This window comes from Montipora foliosa, chromosome 6 (genome assembly GCF_036669935.1).
Source record: "Montipora foliosa isolate CH-2021 chromosome 6, ASM3666993v2, whole genome shotgun sequence".
Lineage (NCBI taxonomy): Eukaryota > Metazoa > Cnidaria > Anthozoa > Scleractinia > Acroporidae > Montipora > Montipora foliosa.
This window is the reverse complement of record NC_090874.1, coordinates 15,673,696-15,693,411: the sequence shown is the minus strand read 5'-3', so window position 1 is coordinate 15,693,411 and position 19,716 is coordinate 15,673,696. Positions and strand designations below refer to the sequence as shown.

The following is a 19,716-nucleotide window of genomic DNA, read 5'->3' as shown; positions in this document are numbered from 1 at the left end:
ACGACACTCGACACCACGGCTGTTTTTTTGTTGTTGTTGGAAAAAGTATAGTTTTGTCAAGTGAATTGCTTTGAGCCAAAGAAATCACCGCACCGTAATTCTACTGTCCATTTGGTTGCACCAAAAGACAGACAACCCAGATTGTAACTCGGATACCTTTCAGGTATTCCCGGTAATAATTGTTGGTTTTCGATCGATATCGCTTGACGCACCGGTGTGAGAAATAACTTTGAACATTTCAACGCAACTTGAAGCGCAAAAACAAAGCACAGATGATTTCAACGATGGCATTTTCCCTGGACTCTCAACAGAAAAGTGTCCAAAAGGTGCAGCGACCTTTTCATATGAATTTCTTCTGCATTCATGATAATGTGAGTTGTTGACAGATGAAAAACAGGATTGTGTTTCAAACACTAATAAATACAGTTCCACTGCGTTTCAAACTCCATCCAAACAGCAAAGTTTCAAACATGTTTCAAACAATTTCAAACATAAACGCCCTTGAAACGCTGACTAGTTAAGCATCTTTTTTCATGTAGACGGTCATTTTATTTCATATATGCCTTCATGGGATCGTAGATCTCGCGTAACTCAGAATTAAAAAAGCAGTTCATGTTTCAAATTTCCGTGCATCGTGCTAATGGAATGTTTGATCAAGTCCAATCGCAAGACCGATATTTTGATCTATCGGGAATCCGATACCAGTCATTCCGATGGTTAGTGTTAATCTTTCGAACTCATCGGAATAGTTGCACTTGAGTTTCCGATACGACTTCCGAACAATCGAAATTTGACCTTCCGAAATTTGGATAAGCTCCCTTATTTCACACTTACCATAGCTGCCATAACATGAGGTCGTGCATTGATTTCTGAAGCGGATCCTCATATTGATCCTCATCCATTTTTTCTTCTGTAAAAAACGTTAGTAAGTATTCAAGCCGTCACGCAACGATTGGCTAATGGGAACAAAGGCTGTTACGCGCTCGAGGTCGAACTTTCCGTTGGGGACGAGTCTGGGATTTGTTTTGCTCTGCCCAACTATGGGTACACTTGCGTAGGTTTGCGCTCACCGTATGGAGACTCAGTGAACCGTTGACCAGCCGTGTCAAAATTCGTTGTTAGCGAGCCTCGAAGGAGTTTGAAAATTTGAATATTTTTTGCTCTTTCTCAGCAATGGATACTCGCTGGACCTTGAAACTTGGTCAAGGAGAAGTAAATTTATCCGTGTGGCCATCGCCGGAGTTTGAGCGTGACTGACGCCGGAGAAGTGTGATTTTTTCGGCGAGATCTGAGGTAAGTTAAAAATTACTTTCCAGCCTTTCCTTTATCTTAAGGTACGAGTGACAACTAGGGAATTTGAGAAGTCGCTTAAATGGCATTCAATCAGGAAAAAACCACACAAAAAGCGAGAAATTCATCCCGACAATAAAGTACGGCTTTTTTATTGAGAACTTTTGCGGGTAAATATCTTTTTCAGTCTGTTATCGAGATTCCCATACAAATCCTTATAATTGTTTACCTTCCGACTCTGGGCCGTCTGTGGTTTGTATCACAGGCAGCCCACACAAACAGTGTGTCTGTTTGTATCTAAATATAAAGAAATGTATGGGAAATATTGAAGAGTCCTTTAGAAGGAGACAAGGACGTGTAGTAACAGTCAACGGAAAACTCACAAAACCGCTCAAATTCACCATTTTCAGCCGCAGAAATGACAGTACACAACAACTGAGGTAGGTTTACGTTTATTTTGAGCTTTAACATAGTCATTTCTCGATGTAAGTTTACTATATTAGGACTCTTCAATATTTCCCATACATTTCTTTATATTTAGAACACAAACAGACACACTGTTTGTGTGGGCTCCCTGTGTTTGTATGAGTTGAAAGGAGACAACTAATTAGAAATTCAGAAATATATACATCGAAACTGCATACGTGCAAATTACTTTTTCACTTTCCTCCGATCAGGAACGTTAAAGAAAATCAACAGAAGAAATCAAACTATAAGATCGTGTAGATTAGAAGACTCAAATTGTAAGTATATAATCAAGGAATCAGTTGCATTCTTGTTTTAGCCTATCGCCGGCATTCCAAACATTATCTATTTCTGTAATATCAGGTTTCGTACACTATTGTAGACCAAAAATTCAAGGACCACATTTTCAAATTTCTTCTATTTACGTCGAAGAATTCACCCACGAAAATAGTCTACGCTTCCTGCTCATTTTCCATAATGTACATGCGTGAAAATAATGCAAAGGCAGTGGTAACCATTCTCGACCCCACAGCTCGTCACGTTTGTATGACATGACTTGAGCGGCTGATTATTTTTAATTTACTGAAGTTTTCTAAGATTGAAAATGTGGTCAATAAAATTCAAGGACTTTCAAGGACCAGGAATGAATAGCAGAGATTTTCAAGGACTTTCAAGGCCTTGAAAGTGTACTCTCAAAATTCAAGGGTTTTCAAGACGCGTACGAACCCTGTAATATTTCCCTTTTAGTCGATTAGTTCAACGACATATCGATCGAGCGGCTAGTACGAATAAAGATCTGAAAATCTACAGGATCCTCAGTGGCGTGATCTTGCCTTAAGGTAGTGCCTCGTACGTAGGTGCGAATCAACGAGAATGCGTCGAACAGGTAAATACGGCTTTTTTCTCACGCGTATGCGTGCGTATGGGATGTTTATCTTCTTCTGCAAATTTTGACAGACAAGATTAAAAAATTATACAGAAAGATTCAAATAATCTTTATTTTGAGCTTTCATTTGGACTAAAATGATGCAAAGCTTAGCGAAGTAAACCATGTGCAAAAAACAATTCGCGGGAAATTTTGCCGTACGAGTGTCTCAAAAAGTAATTTCATTTATCGGAATGTTTATATTTGAGGAAACGATATGATAACAATTTGTCACTTTAAAAGGCAAATATCTATTTTGAAAAATAGCATTTCGACAGTTTTCGTGAGATCACGTGACGTGATCTTACTTACTTTCTTTCTTTCTTTCTGTCTTAGAATATCTTTCTGGAGGTTTCAAGCCAAACATGATATCGATTGGTAGCCTTGGGGCTCTGCCAAACAGTAGGTAGAACGGTATGAAGCCCGTGGAGTAGTGACGAGTACAATTATATGCATGGACAACCTTGTTAAGATGGTCACGCTAGCGCGATTTCTACTTTTCCGGGAGTGCTCTCAGCATTGGTAGAAGCGTTCGGTTGAACCTTTCGACCTGTCCGTTCCCCAGTGGGTGGTAAGGTGTTGTACGCGAATGCCTAATCCCACTCAGTTTGTCGAGGTTGAAAAGAGCTTGTTTTCAAACTCGCCACCTTGGTCGTGGTGAATGGTCTCTGGGCATCCAAATCTCATGATAAAGTCATTGTACAATTTATCAGCAGCAGCTTTGGCGGATTTCTCACGCCATATACTGATATCCTCCAGAGCTTGGTTCAAGATGGAAAGTAGCTGTGGAAAATAATGGGTTGAAGTGGTGCATCGCGGGTTTCCGCTGTTTTAGGCAATGGCACACATTTGTGACATAATGTGTAATGCCCGCTCTCATGAATGGCCAATAAAAGCGTTGTCTTGCTAGCTCCACTACTCTGTCTGCGCCTAGATGTCCCATGTTTTCATGCAGTTCAACGTACACCTTTTAGTTATATTTCTTGGGCAACACCATTCGATCCCTAGGTCCAGATTTGTGATAAAGAATTTCGTCTTCAGCAATGGACAGGTTAGGTCCATTCATGTAAGAGCTGTTGTACGATAGCGGACTCCTTCTGTTTATCTCGAAAGATGGGGCGTCTTCCAACTTGCAGAAAGTGTAGATTACGAGCAATAGTTGGGTCTTCACGTTGAGCTGTCCGACTAGTTCATCATGTGGCATGGTTGGAATGTCAGCACTCTCCTCCTGTACCATTTCAGGTAATGCAGTGAAAGAAGTTAACCAGGCAGTTGTAACGCCGTTTTTTCCCGAATTGACGGTGAGATAGCATCCAAAACATTCTGAATAACTATCTCTGAACAACGTTACATGTAGTCCTCGAAGCTGACTGGCTTATGGGACATGGTGTCGGCATCTGAGTTGAGTTTGCCAGGGCGATCTCATGATATCGTATCTCAAAGTTGAAGTCGGCCAGTTCATTGACCCATTGTAAACCTGTGGCATTCAGTTTTGCTGATTTTAGACTGTATGTCATCGGGTTATTATCCGTGAAGAGAGTAAACTTTGGAGAGTAGTAAAGATAATCGCGAAAATGGTCGGTGACCGCCGCCCAGTTCAAAGCCAGGAACTCAAGTTTGCCTGCATGGAGCTGGTAAAAGTGCTCGAGATCCATAAGCAATTATTTTCATTACTCCATCCTGATTCTGGTACAGAACCGCCCCCAGAACATCTTTGCTTGCATCAGTGTGGAGGATGAATGACTTTGAAAAATATGGATAAGCCATTATGGTTGGGTTACTGGGGTGTCTTATTAAGTCATCAAGGGCCTGTTGCTGTTCTCTTCCCCAAGAGACTGGTGTCTTCGGTGATATTTCATCTTTTCCTGAGGTGCTCAGCAGGTTGTATATAGGTCTAGCAATCTTAGCAAAGTTCTTAATCTGTCTTCGGTAATAACTTAATATTCCAGCAAGCTGTCTGACTTCACCAACAGTTTTGGGAATTTGTTCTTTTAACTTCTCAACTGCCCTAACACAACCTGGATCCATTCGGTAACCATCACCTGATACAACCCTTCCTAGAAAGTGGACTTCACGTTTGAACAAACTACATTTACGTAGTTTCAGCTTTACGCCATGTTCACGCAATCTCAGCAGTACTGTTCTCAAATGTTCAACATCTTCTTTAAAACTGAACACAATGATATCATCTAGGAATGGAATGGCCACTTTGTCCTTCAGTTCACCCAAACACCGTTCCATGAAGCGCTGGAAGTTTGCCGATGCATTCATCAATCCAAATGGGATTCTAACCCACTCGTAGACCCCACAAGGTGTTATGAAGGCTGTGGCTGCTCTGCTCTCTTTACTTATAAACCCCTGATGGTAAGCCTTACCTTGGTCAAGGACACTGAACTAAGTATTCCCACCAAGGCTTTTCAGAGTTTCGTGAACTCCATGGATTGGATGTCGGTCAGCAATGGTCTTGCGATTCAGTTCTCGATAATCAATGCAAAGCCTTAAAGACCCGACTTTCTTTCGGACACAGACGACTGGGGAGGAGTACGGGGACTTCCATTCTCTAACAACGTTCTGGTTCAGACGATCCCCGATGTCTGTTTTACTTCTGGATACAGTGGTCTAGGAATTGATGTGTACTTCTTTTGCACTGGTTGGCTATCTCAGATTAATCTCCATTTTCAGATCAGGGATACAACCGATGTCTTGCTCACTGGATGAAAATGACTCATACTCTTCCCTCAACATCGTTTCAGCTAAAATCCGCTGGTCATGATTTAAGCCACTGAGGTCAACTTCTGGGAGGGAGTTTATGCCTTGTTTGTCTTGCTTCCCAGGAATATCTAACGTCGTTGATTCCTGTGATTCATGCTGCTCGAGATGTTGGTGTTCACACGAGGTTCTACATCCACTCAATCGAACATCTGCTGCTGTCACCGACTTGACTGCCTGGAGAACTCCTAGTGCGGTGCAACCATTAAGCACAATGTCACGATCTATTCCATTACATACAGCAACTTGCACCCTAGATGTTTTTCCTGGTTTCATGTATACAAAAGTCTCATAAACTTCCAAACCCTCTGGTAAATGTGCCAATTGGTTTGGTTCAAACAACACTGGTGTTTGCTGATGCACAGGTCCAGTATTTGCACGACAGCTAACAGCAATTGTGCTATTCTTAGGGACCATAACATTTTTCCTTCCAGTTCTTACTTTACAAATAGCACCTGAAGTTGAGCCCTGAATAACGCTTACCAAGGCATCTAGTTTAGTGCTCTCTGTTTGTGGGAAACTCTCGTAAACTATTGGCTTTGAATTCTGACCCTGGTTCACAAGGTCTTCAATAACATTGTACTGGCCCAGAATTGGACCGTGTAATGTTTCTGATGTTACAAGGAAAGGTACTATTAGTTCCCCTTGATTACTATGACTACTGGGAGGAATCAACTTCAGACCCATTCACTGCTGTTAGATTCAAGTTTGTATCCAAAAGCTCTGACAGCTGTCTAATGGATATATCTTTTAACTGTTGCTGAAGCAATTGAATTGATATTATTGATACCTGGCACACCAGTGTCCCATAGCATATCAAGTTCATAGTCATTGCACAAACACTTTACCATGCACTTCTTGCCAACAAGGCCAATAACTTTGGCATTCTCACTTGGAGTTAAATGGCTAACACAAGGTATGAACTCTTCAGGACTTACAATTGATTGTTTCAGACAGATGACTCATTGCTTGACATACCTCTTTGTGTTCGGGCCAATGTTCCTTTTGACACTTGTTGGAGCAACACCATACACTTTTGCATTGACCACATCTCCTAAGTAATCCTTGCTCTCCTCCAAGTTTACAGCTTTGGTTACATTTTTGAGACTTTTGATGGGTTTACGACTGGTTCCTGTCTCGTGTAGAAGCCGTCGACTCCGGTTTAACTGTTTTCTGCATCCCCTTGCAAAATGGGAGTCGCTGCCACACTTGAAACAGTGATTGCAATAATCCATCTTGTTCTGAAGACAATTTGAACACACAGGAGGTCCTTTTCTCTCTGATCCCTTTGTGTGAGGCACACTTTGGTTACTGCTCTGCGTTCTGATTTCTCCTTTCAATGCCTCAACTTCTGACTTGATTGCAATAATAGCTGCTAAGATATCATTCTGGGAGTTGCTTTTCTTACTTTCTTGTTTCTCTTTTGGTAAGTCGTCTGACACTGAAGACACTGATACTGTTGGTGGCTTAGATCTGTTATTGGTTATCAGCTTCTTGTCCCTCTCCTTCTCTGCTGAGGTTGTCATGCTCATTTGCTGTATCAAAACTTCATCTGTCACATTTGGGTCTTTTAAGAATGGGCGAATCTGAGCACGAATACTTTCATCTTGTAATTTAGTTTCAATTGACCGAAGAAATAAACGTTGTACATGTCCAGAGTCATACAGTAGGGACGTGTTATCATGCATCTCCCTCACCACATGCAAACAGAATTTGCTGTCTCAAGTCAAGAGCATTCATCAAAAAGGCTTGGGGTGATTCTTTCGTGCTTTGACATAAGGATGCTAGTGAACTCCAATCTGCAGCATAAATGCGCGACTGTATTTCCCATCGAAGTTCTTCTGCCATCGCGTAAATAAACGGGACGTTCTCGTTGTTCTACGCTAATCGGGTACAAAATGGCGGGCACGTGGTCAGAGAGAAAAATACAACAAAGCTCAAAAACATACCAAAATCGATCGCTTAGAGTCTAAGTCCGGTATTTCTTCTTCATTTAATCCCAAATCCTGGCGGGGTCGCCAATTTTGTTAGAGGAAGCTCTTGACACGCAACAATTTCAACCAAACATCCCCTTTATTTCGTCTTCGTATTTGGATCAACCAACCTGTATTATTAGTCCCAGTCCTTTTCGTACAGTGCCATATTCTACAGTATTACCTTACCTGCGGTGTACGGTCGTTCTTTCGCCTCAGAAGTGGTATTTCGCGCCATTTTGAAGATTTCGTGTTCAATGTTTACTGTGCCTCAATAAAAGGACAGGGGTGGAAGCTAATTTTTGACTGGCTCCATCGCTGGGGCGATTTTTCCTCAGAAAATTGCATCGCTCCACTTTCAAACTTCGCAGGAGAATAGCCGAAAGATTCACGCATCTTCTCGTATTGGATTTTGATTTTTTTTTAGGGCTACCTCCGTGCCGTTTGCGTGGATTTTCGCTTGAGAAGACATGTAGTATGTTCGAATTTATTCACTTCAGTACATGATGTGAATACAAATGTTGAATATTCTGAAATACAGATGTTTCCCATTATGCCCCACATTTCACCAATCTTTCTGCAGACCCACTGCTTCCCTTTTTCTTCGCTGAGATTCATGTGCTGTTTCCCGATCCTAAAGAACTTACCCAAAAGTGGGAAAAATTTGCCAGACTAAAACCAGCGTATCGATCATTGGTTAATGCATTTCTAGTGTTTTGATTGGCTTAGCCATCATGGTATATGAGCTATTATACCATGCTCTATAAATATCAGTAACTGCACGCATCAGTTTTCTTGTGTTAACAAAATAAAGTAGCTAGGGAAGATTTATCCATAATTTGTGAGCTTTTTGAATAAAACAATTATTCCACTGGCGCTTGTTGGATATGAGTTGATTATAGCCAACTGGACACTACGCACCTTGTTGACTATATATCATCTTATATCCAACCATAGTTAATCGAGGGACTGGTTATCAAACCTTACAACTTTCAAAAGCGAAAACAATGTTGTTGCAATCGATGTTGAATTGACCGTGATCCTGCACAGTCTTTTGTTTTCGCTTCGCACGGGTTCGCAAATTAGTTGCGGATAATTTAACCGAAGGATTTGATTGGTTATCTTTTCGAAAAAAGGCGTGTTTTGTGCAGGGTCAAGGCCAAAAATAAGAACAAAAACATGAAACAAAGGAACTTGTCCAGTTTCATAACCATCTCCATGCATTAACTATGAATGGAATGGAATAATAATTGTGGAGTATATCGTGTGAAATGCTCCGTGGAATAGACTTTTTGCAACAAACGATCACATGGTACAAAATCCGCCATGCTGGAGGGCAAGCTCATTATTATTCCCCCACTGGGAAATTAAAATAAAGGCAAGTCAAGCTTGACTGGTTCAGGTCTCTTTGTTTTAATGTCCCAGTGGGGGAATAATAATGAGCTTGCCCTCCAGCATGGTGGATTTTGTACAATGTGATCGTTTGTTGCAAAAGGCCTATTCATTAGTTAGGTAATGATTTTTCTCTTGAATAAAGCAAGGAAAATGATGTAATTAGCAGTAACCGGAAACAACATAACGCCGACAATAATTATTCCAAAACCTTTTAATTTCACTAACCCTACAGGACCCTACAGCCAGTAAGAACAAACAACCCGGGAGCTCCGATTTTAGGCATGGCTAAATCTTTATATTAAATGTTGAATATAAATGTACATTATTTTCTGTATTTTTTTTTTTAATAGGATTCCTTTTGAAAATGATGCTGCTGATTCCTGTTCTTTGTCTTGCAACCCTGCTTTATGGAAACTATTCTGAGCTGAAAGGATTTATGCTGATCTGTTGGAATGATGAGGGAGGTAATGGGTAAACCTGCACTTAAATGTTTACATTTTTTGTTGCTTGGTTAATCAACAATATGTTTTCACAGAAGGATCCGTGGTCCAGAAAAGGTCAAAGACCCCATATACATAACCAGACCACCTAAACACACAATTCTGTCGATGACACCTGTACTAGGAGCTGATCTAACTGCAAAATTAATGATATTTAATTCCAAATTTGTTTACCCCAGCAAAAAAATAATAGTTACTGGACATAATCAAACAATAAAAAATATTTACAAGCACTCGTTTTTACAAACGTTGGCCGTGTAGCACTTATATTTTAACAGACTGAACTGATTAGAGTGTAATGTGAAGTGCTAGTTTTGTACCCCATATGAACCATGTAAAACGTAACCCTTCCTTGTACTTGTACATGTTCATTGCCGTGACTTTAACATCTTCAATTCCCACAGTTCCCATTTTCTCGTCTGACCTTGTAGCTCAGTCGGTAGAGCAGCGGTGATCTAACCCGAAGGTCTTGGGTTCAATTCCCACCCTGGTCAGAGTTTTTCTCTGTCCTTGTGTGGGCCCATTTCAGTTAGTAAGGCTAACGCTCACAGGGTTCATATGGGGTACAAAACTAGCACTTCACAAATTACACTCTAATCAGTTAAGTCTGTTCCAATGAAAAATATTTGTTTTAATTTGTTTTACATTTATTTCTCTAGGACTTGTGCTTAAAGGTTGTATGATCGTTTTGGTGGGTTCTATCCTGTTATTCCTTTATCAGCGCCATTCTAAAGGATCAATGCTTCGCTACTGGTACTCACGGATAGGAAGTACGAAAGGGGGCCGCACTTTGACCTTTGTTTACACAACTTATAACCATCAGGTACATTTAAAATAAGTGGTATTCACTGCTTGTTTTGACTTGAACTCAAGATGTCTAGAGGGCTGTTTGTTTTTTGTGGATTGGTGGCCCCCTGCCCATAAAAAAAAAAAAATTAAAAGCTTTGACTTCAATTTTCAAATTCTGCATCAATAAAGATCCTGTTCATGTGTTCATGTGTTACTTCCTTGGTTCACCCTATCTTGAGAAATCTAATGGCAGCATGACGTAGACCAGTTACCCTTAAAGAACTTCACAAGGGAGGTTGAGTACCAGCCACCCTGGTTTTCTGGGGCTTACACTTATTATTAGCCAATGTTAATACAGTTATACTTCACTTTATTATATGACGAGCTCCGTGAGCGGGCAAGATGAACCAAATCCCGTGCTGTGATTGGCTTGCCCACTCGGGAATTCTCGCTTGGTTCCGCAAGATCAAAGATCACTTATTGGTGTTTTATCAGCCACGTAATAAATCCTTTGTTGACTAAGCGTTTTCGGTCAAGATGGCTGGATATTGGCCTCATTCGACTTCAACGCATAAACACGCCAAAAAAGAACCTGGCCAATATTTAGCCATCTTTACCTCACGCTTGGTCAATACCCGATTTCTATTTATCAGGGGATGGGTCAGGTAACCTTAATGACTATATTCATTAAGGTACTCAGGAAGGCTGGCGTTCAGCAAGCAGATCTTGTTCGCATTTATCGCTCTTTGATCCGGTCTGTTCTAGAATACGGCGCGCCAGTGTAGTCCGCCCTTCCTGGATACCTTAGTAACGTTATTGAGTCGGTGCAGAGGAGAGCATTAAGGATAATTTGTCCCTTGGTTGAATATGAGGCTGCACTTATTAGTACTGGTCTTGTCTCTCCTGAAGCCCGCCGTGCAAATCTATCAGCTAAGTTTTTTAGTAAGGCTAAGGAGACCCCACCCAAGTCACTCAAGTTAGCCATGGCTACACATTAAGATCTGGGTCAGCTAGAGATGTAAAAGTGAACGCGCGTACCGGAAGGTTCAGGAGTTTTATCACCATGTGCTATGTTTAAATGTATGTGATGTATATAATTTTACTGTAAGAGTTCGACCCCTACTGTAATTCAGCTTTTGCTGCGAGAGTACGGTGAATACACTATACTATACTATACTATACTATACTATACTATACTATACTATACTATACTATACTATAGTAATCCTACAGTGTGGGAATTGGGTCAGTCAGTTTAATGCATGGAAAGAGAAGTAGGGATTTCTGCAATAACCAGCCATACTTTGCAGAATAAACACTTAAGAGAGAAGTGTAAAGGTGATTTGATGAATGATCATTATTTGTCACAAGGTTCCTTTGAGAGGAACAGAAAGAGAGCAAGTGGAGCGAGGCAAGCAAAGCCACTAGAGGAAGTCAAGGCACGATAGGTCTGATGGTTAGCACATGAGACTTTAGAGTGTAAGGCCAGTGGTTTGAGTCTTGATTTTTGCCTTTTGCATTATGTCCCTATAGACAGGACACTTAACCCCACATTGTCTCACTCCACCCAAGTATATAAAACTACTGGGGAAACTCAACCATTGACTGGACCGAGATCCTACCCAGTGAGAATGGTCATACTTGATTCATACTTGTAGTAACTTCATGCTACAGTTTGGTCATCAAGGCCTTAGGGTTCATACAATCAGTGGCTAAAGTCTTGGGACACACACCATTTGAAGTTGGTTTTCTTACTGAGTTTGAAAAATTGCCCCCTCTCCCCCCCCCCCCCCCCAGAACAATGTTGCCAATAGTGAACATACATTTCCTTGTCTATTTCAACATTGATTGGAGGGGAGGGGAGGACTTTTATTTTGAAGTTTTCAGTGGAATTTTGACAGTTATGCTTAGTTTCTGACGTCTGAGAGGTTTTCAGGCCCATTCTGTCACTAGCGTCCCAACTACTTTTGCCACTGATTGTAGTTCGATTTGACCCTTTTTTCTCCTTTGTGCTTTTCTTTTCCTTGCAAAGGGAGGTAAAGCATCCTTATTGGGAGGCTACTGTCCTTAAATCAATTTAATCATCAGGACCAGGTTGTTTGATGGCGGGTTAGTGTTACCCCAGGGTTTAGCATTAGCAGTTCTTAGCAGGCTTAACCCCGGGCTAGCGCGAACCCCGGCCCTGTATATACTCTCAATGGCATCATTATTCGAGAGCAAAATGCTGAATCAATACACATTTCTGCAAAATGGCCGCCATTTAAATATTCTTTTATTTTTATTCAAATTAGCCCTTGATGCCTCGTTTTTAAGCTTAAAATTCAAAAGAATATTTTGCCTTGAACGAGGCATCAAGGTCCAATTTGAATAAAAACAAAAGAATATCTAAATCGTTACCATTTGGAAAAAGGTTGTATGATCTCTTTTTTCGTCTTTCATTTTAGATACCAACAGTGAATGGAGTTGAGTTCAGTTGGGAAAATTTAAAAAAGAAATTGGATCTGCCATTTGATCGTCTAGATGAACCAGGTTAGTTATTTCTTAGCAACCCTACGTTGGATAACCTCAGCCTCATTCTGGAACATGATCCCTATGGAACCATTTTACATAATACAGAATATTACCCTAGGCAATATTTTCCATGTATCTAGTCGAACCGAACTTTCTCTTTTTAGCTGTAAATTCGTAAATGACTTGACTGTATGTGACTGCAAGAACCCTCCAAGTGGGTTTGGGGAGACTCACCGCTCGTAAGCCTCGTAAGACACTCACCCGAAGTCCAACCGCAGAGCTTGCTGGCTGGCTATAAGATTGCCACAGCCTCCTAGGATTCACCAAAACTACGCCGTTGGTCAGACCTATACAGTACGAAATTAATTCTATTAACCGAGTGACCCCACAGGGATATAACTTAGCGCAAGCGCCTCGCAAACTGTGCCAACAGTTACTAGCGCATTGCCAAAGACCCACCAGTACTTGTGGAGAACGTTAGACTTGAGCAAAACCAACTCAAGGTTAGTACTCAACTTTTCACACCTTGACTCTGACTGACGACTGAATCAACGTTTTTAAGCTAGCTGTACACCTTATTCCAAAATGGCGGCCATTTAGATATTCTTTTGTTTTTATTGAAATTAGACCTTGATGCCTCGTTCAAGGCAAAATATTCTTTTGAATTTTCAGCTCAAGAACGAGGCATCCAGGGCTAATTTGAATAAAAACAAAAGAATATTTAAATGACGGTCATTTTGGAATAAGGTCTATCTTACCAGACAAACCACCGAGATCTCTCCCAGCTCTCCTCGGCAAATTGTTTTTGTAGCACACTGACTAATACTCGATTTACTTCGAGATCCGATTGGTTCATTGTGTTGTTTTTTTCTGTTGTGGTTGGTCATAGTAACAACACGCAATGAACCAATAGTGTTATAGCCCTTTCCACAGATAATTTGCCTCATTTGCATTACAATAAATTTGATTTTATGATATGAGCATATGAAAGAAATGATATGTGAATTGCGGATTATGATCAATGGACCTCTTTAGCTTGTTCGTTTTGTTTTCCCATTTCAGTACCCGTGATGTTACTCTAGGGAACAGTTTTTTTCAGATGTCGTCTTATACACGTGCATATGTATGCATAAAAAACAGAAGGAGAATTCCCTTGGGAATATCACTTGGTCTGAAATGGAAAAACAAAACGTACAAGCTAAAGAGGAAGAAGACGTGATCCTCGCAGTGTAGTACGCAATTTGAGAAATTGTTACCAAGGCTGAAAAACGATTTCAAGGCGTCAAGTGGGTTTGAACCCGTGGCCTTCCCTGGGCCAGTGCGATGCTCCACCAACTGAGCTATGAAGCCTTGCTGGGAGCAGAATGTGAGACAATTTTGCAGTTTCTGCCCGAAATTTTGTCACATTCAGGAGGAATTTTATTGTAATGCAAACGAGAAAAGTTATCCGTGAATAGTGCTTTTGCGACGCAAAGCCGGCAAATACATATAGCCGGTTGTAAGCTAAGCGCGGGAAAACGAAGTGAAGCAAGATGGTTTCACTTCTGATTGGTTGAAAAAGTGGCGCGAGATTTTTGAGCCGATCCCAACAGCAAAGCAATAGCAAAATTACTGTCGACACTCACGCTGTACAGTGAATGGTGCAAGCTAACTCGCCAACTAAGATATTTATCTTCCAGCTTTTACAGTGGGAAAAACACCAGGAGAGGATAGTAATAACGCGATAACAAGGTTTTTGTCATTTTGTTGTAGGGATTCACTATTACCTCAACACAGATCGGTACGCCTACGGCGGTACAATACATGTTTGCTCCAGGCTGGATAACCTGCCGCAGGTTGGTGGCGCGGAGGTGCTGGCCGTTAATGCCGACTGCACCAAGATATATTTTGAAGAGGGTGGAATTTGGAAACCATATCAAAGCGCGAGAAATATCCGTTGTACACGAGCAAATCGATGGTTTTAGACTGGTGCAGGAGTAATGAGTAATGTGCAGGTGTACTGAACTGGAATGTCGTTGCTATGAATTGCCACAGTTCCTGCCGCTCGAATTGTGGAAGAATTGGTACGTGGGTTCATGGATACAACTGATTTAAAGTAAAAGACCGTCAGCTAGCGCTCTGTCACATTTTTTTCGGGCAGATTATCTTGACCAAGAGCAAATAGTTCAGGGAATTTGTGTCGGAATTCTAGTTATGCAAAGCTTTCTCGTGGTATTCATATATCTCATTAACCAAGCCCGAGGGCTGTACTGGGAGAATATCGACCCGAGGTCTTGACAGTACGTAACGAACGAAGCGAGGAGGGCCCGACCTAGGGCCGATATTCTCCCAGTACGGCCCAGAGCAAGCTTGGTTAATAAGAGGTAATGTAATAATACATGGTCATGATACCACTGGAAAGCATTATGTAACAAGAGGCTACGGGTAGCCTACAGTTTGTTCCAAGGATTTTTTCCGATTTCCTTTTAAGTTCACAGTATTTCAGTGTTTTTCTTAGGTTATAGTATCTTGGTCAATATCCAGCTTCAATTCCGTGTTCCTAAGTCCTAAGTCCACATACGGTGACCCGATGATAGGGTTAAGTGCGATCGTAGAATAGTTGTTTACATTTAAAACTGTCTTGAACAGCAATGATTTCAATCAAAACCACGAAACGGGTGCTTTGCAAGTTTCTACGATGATATTTTAAAATATTTGATACTTTTTCTAAACAATGCCGAGAGAATATTAGCCCGGTGATATGTGTTACCGAGTCATTAACCGCATATGGCATTGCGTGCAACGAAACTCGAAAACTCGTTTCGGGTCACGCACACAATCCTTTAATGCGTTTTTTCCTCAGTAATTTGTCACGTCGTGTTCTGTGATCTAGTGGTCATCGCGATTGCCTCTGAATGAGGAGTTTCCAAGTTCGAATCCTACTTGGGTTGCCTGAAGATGTCTCTGCGAGGCAAAGAAATCTTGCGACCGCAAAAAAAAAAAAAATTAACTAGACGCTCCATGAGGGTACACGGGGCTGCCTGTGGTACGTGTTACTCAAAAACAGAAGGCACTGAGTTGGGTGGTATCGAACTGCCAGCAGAGGCCCTCACACGTTCACACGTTTAATTATTTTGTAATGTCCTGTCCCATTTTGAGGTCTTTTAGCTTTTTAAGCATTGGTAATAAATTCAGTTTAAAAATAACAAAACACGCTCTTGAGTAAAACTCACTATTTTCGTCTTTAAATAGTCTGCAAAAAAACTAACTGCAAATCGCTCTGACGGACGTTTTCCTGCATGTCATGCATGTCTTGCAGTTGCACTAAGCAAACGCTTATTACACACACTCAGGAAGGACAGAAGATGTTGTTTCCATTTCATAATTCCCCTTCCTTTCAGTAAAATCTGATGCCAGGACGAGCTGAATCCTATACTTTGTTCTTTGAACAAAGTAACTATAGTATGTATGATGTAGGTTGTGTATCAGGCCTTAAAGAGGCCCAAAATGAAAAACCAAGAAATAGTGAGGGTACGTACATATGAGTGAAATGGCATAATGCGAAGCAAGGCAGTTTTTAGTGCAAAATGTATTTTATGGACACCGGTCCCACAAATGTATTTAAGTCTAAGTAACAGTAGCCAAATTTTCATGTAGATTTTTGTTTAATTGCAACTTACACAATTACAGTAAACGCTAGAATAAAGCCTTGGTTAAACGATAATGGTGCGTTATAATTTACTGGACAGACCACGGAGCTCTCACTTTCGCTGGTGCCTTTTAACCTCCGAGAGAACTGAGCTCTATCCTATAATGAAACGAACAAACTTGTGTAAAGTTTTTCTAATTTACAATGTAAATCGTGGGTTTTCATTCAGATTCTCAGGGTGATTTTTACCGCCTCGAAAATACTCTCACCCCGTTCAGCTATCTTTGGGGGTATATAGTGCTAAATCGCACCAAGATTCAAATTGGATTCTTTTGTTTATGAATGATATCTATCACCGTAGTCCAGAACAAATTGTTTCACTATTAGTTTCATGTCTTTCATAAATCCAGTTTCATCGAGAATAGGAAGGTAAGGTTAGAGGAAGAACTCCCTTACTCACCCATTAAAGAATAAGTATGAAAAGAATAAAACATTTTTGTGTTTTTGCAAAACACAAGTTAAATCCAAGGTAGAGACTTTCAACAGCTCAATAAACCGTGGATGTTCTTGTTGTGGAACAATAAGTGCTCACCACTCTTATCCTCGAGAAGGCTGGGGCGGGGTTTTTGGGAGTATTCTTCTTCTCTGCCATCGAAAAACCATGCAGATTATTCGTTTGGTATCAACAATCTTGTATAATGCCCAAAAACAGAGCGAACAGACCTCTTTCGCGCCAACTTTGCAATCAACGAGTTTCATGTTACCTACTGTCCTGTAATTGGCTAAATCGTTTAAAGTTGTTGACAGGTGTCAAAAAGGCGGTTTCCCCCTTCCCCCCGCCCCAGCTTCGCCGCTCAAAATCTCCCGCCCTCGAAAGCAACAAAACCGCCAACTGCGCAGGCTAGATCACTCTTTGAAAGCAACTTGAAATTGCCTGTGTGCTCTCCAAACACTGCTTAAAAAGCTATTATATTAGTAGGCATCTTCTGTTTCAGTTGATGATGATAACCTTTATTTAAGCACAATAAAATTCAATTGAAAACTAAAAGCTTGTGGGGTATATACGAAATATAAAATTAGCAAGTATTATAAACTCCTGAGATATTATTTAAAAAACAAAACAAAATCTCGCTGTCTATACCGAGTAGACGAAGCAGGCGTACTTTCAAAAATAGCATTTGCGAAATAATCCTTTGTGATAAGTCTTGTTTTGATTTCCTTCAAATTTAAATTTCTAGTATTATCTTTATGATTGACCAAGTTGCAAAGAATTGATCCCCGATAGTATGAGTCTTTCATGAATCTACAATTGTAACCTGGCACAGTAAAATGATCTAGCAGTAAAACGTTATATATAGTACATGACAAACTAGTGATAAAGCTATAGCATAGGGGACCCACTTAATAAGCAGGTAAATTATGCAACTAGGCCAGGCCTTTCTACTACACCGTGATTGTCAGCGTAATATGATTTGAGGTGTGATATATAGACACCTAAATTGAGGTTGAGATACATTCATGGAATATTTTAATTCAACTATTGAAAAGATTCGTAAAGAGCATAAGTTCTGGGTAATGATGGGTGACTTCAATTCAGATTTTGCTTCAAAATTTGAAGTACCTTGGGTGTATTCTTTTTCAACCACATATTTTGCAACCAACCAGAACTACTGATCATTCAGAAAGTTTGATTGACAATTACTTCTTCATATTGTTAATTCATATCGTTAAATCAATTGCCACTTCTCCAAATAACAGGAGGGACTACTATGATTTTGACGTGTCTGCTTTAATTGATGATATTCACTCAATTGACTGGGAAGGCGAGTTGCATACATTCTCTGACCCCGATGCAATGTCCGATTCTTTTTATATTAAATTACCCGAAATAGTTGATATGCACTTACCTCCGTCTTAAACAGTTATTTAAACACAAGTAAGTGCATGTAACTGCATGGACCTGAGGGCAAGTAAAGATTAATTTCACGCGTATTTTCAAAGTTTTCACAAAATTGCCCAAGTCGCGAAGCGACATTGCGCTCCGTCTCAGCCAATCAACATTCAGTAATTTTGCCCCGTGTGTGTCCTGCCATTAGAGCCTCGAGCAATATAACCAGTAATTAAGTTTTATAACAAGAACCTTGAAAACTAAATTTGTTTAGTTATTAGCGTTCTAAGTGATACTAATTCCATTGTAAGTGCCTTTAATTAATAACGTTTTTGCTCATATTAGCTTGAATTTAGCTAGAAATGTGTAGCTTCAGGGTGATAGAACGAGATAACTAAACTTAAATCTAGGAAAGCTGCTTGTTATTTCAGCATACCGAGTGCTGTTCTAAAGTCTCTGAGATCAATTTTAGACAAACTGCTGGAAATTATACTTGATACTTCTTTTCCAACTGGCATCGTTTCAAGTAGTTTCAAGATACCTTAACTGACCTGTAAACTAATCTGAATAATTATCGCCCCATATCTTTCCTACTATCTGTCTTTTATAAATTACTCATACAGAAAGTTCATGTACAACAGATTAATACACTTTTTAGAAAAAAATTTTTTTATAGCCAGCAGTTTGGCTTTCGTGCAAAGCACTCTACCGATAACGCAATTTTAGGTACACAATTGATTAAATCCATTGAGTCATTAGCATATTTAGCATATTTAGCATATTAGCATATGTAGCATATTTCAAGATTTTATAAAGCTTTTGATACTGTAGACCATACAGTTCTTGGCAAAGAACTTGGTGTAGTTGACATTTTTGAACACTTTCTTGCCACCCCCCAGTTTCCATCCTTTTCTTTTGACTTCGTCAAAAGAGAAATTGACGTCAAAAGAGAAATTGTGGGTGTTGTTGGTTTTTATGAGGGTGTAGAGGAGCTTTGCCATGGGTGGAAATATAGTAACATGGCCGGCCTTTGTGAATAAATTAATGAAATGAGAGGCTTTCATTGATTCCATGATGATTGAGCGTACCAAGTTTGTTCCAGATTTTTGCGGCTTTCTGTGTTCCGTGGTAAGGATAGGTCGCAAATTGTCATATTGTGGTGGGAGTGATTAAGCAGATTGAAGTGGCGCGCAACTGGTTTTGTCCTTTTATTTATGACATGGTTAAAATCTAAGGACCGAATCGATCCGTTAAAATCCCTGACCACTTTACATGCATCTCCGCAAATGTCATCTATTGCATAACCTGCCCACTATGAAAGAAGACCTACATAGGCGAAACAGGGAGAGGATTGGCGGACCGCTTTCACGAACACCTTCGAAATGCAGAAAGAAACGATACGGATGCATCAAAACCAGTTTGCGTGCCATTTCAATCTTCCTAATCATTCCCACCACAACATGACAATTTGCGACCTATCCTTACCACGGGAACACAGAAAGCCGCAAAAATCTGGAACAAATCCGCAATTGTCAGCATAGCTATTTTAATTCCTTAAAATTGTCCAATTAAGGATAAAATTG

General features: G+C 40.3%; 1 protein-coding gene across 2 annotated transcripts in view; it reads left to right on the top strand.

Annotated features, from left to right (window-relative positions):
* The window catches only part of LOC138006821 (uncharacterized), a 47,534-nt gene extending 31,214 nt beyond the window's left edge, over nucleotides 1-16,320 (top strand). For both annotated transcript variants that reach the window (XM_068853407.1, XM_068853408.1), the window contains exons 4-7: nucleotides 9,168-9,281; nucleotides 9,977-10,140; nucleotides 12,551-12,635; nucleotides 14,370-16,320. In XM_068853407.1, the coding sequence (XP_068709508.1) occupies nucleotides 9,168-9,281; nucleotides 9,977-10,140; nucleotides 12,551-12,635; nucleotides 14,370-14,581 (575 nt within the window). In that variant the 3' untranslated portion in view covers nucleotides 14,582-16,320. The remainder of the gene's footprint in view (nucleotides 1-9,167; nucleotides 9,282-9,976; nucleotides 10,141-12,550; nucleotides 12,636-14,369) is intronic.
* The last annotated feature ends 3,396 nt before the right edge of the window (nucleotides 16,321-19,716 follow it).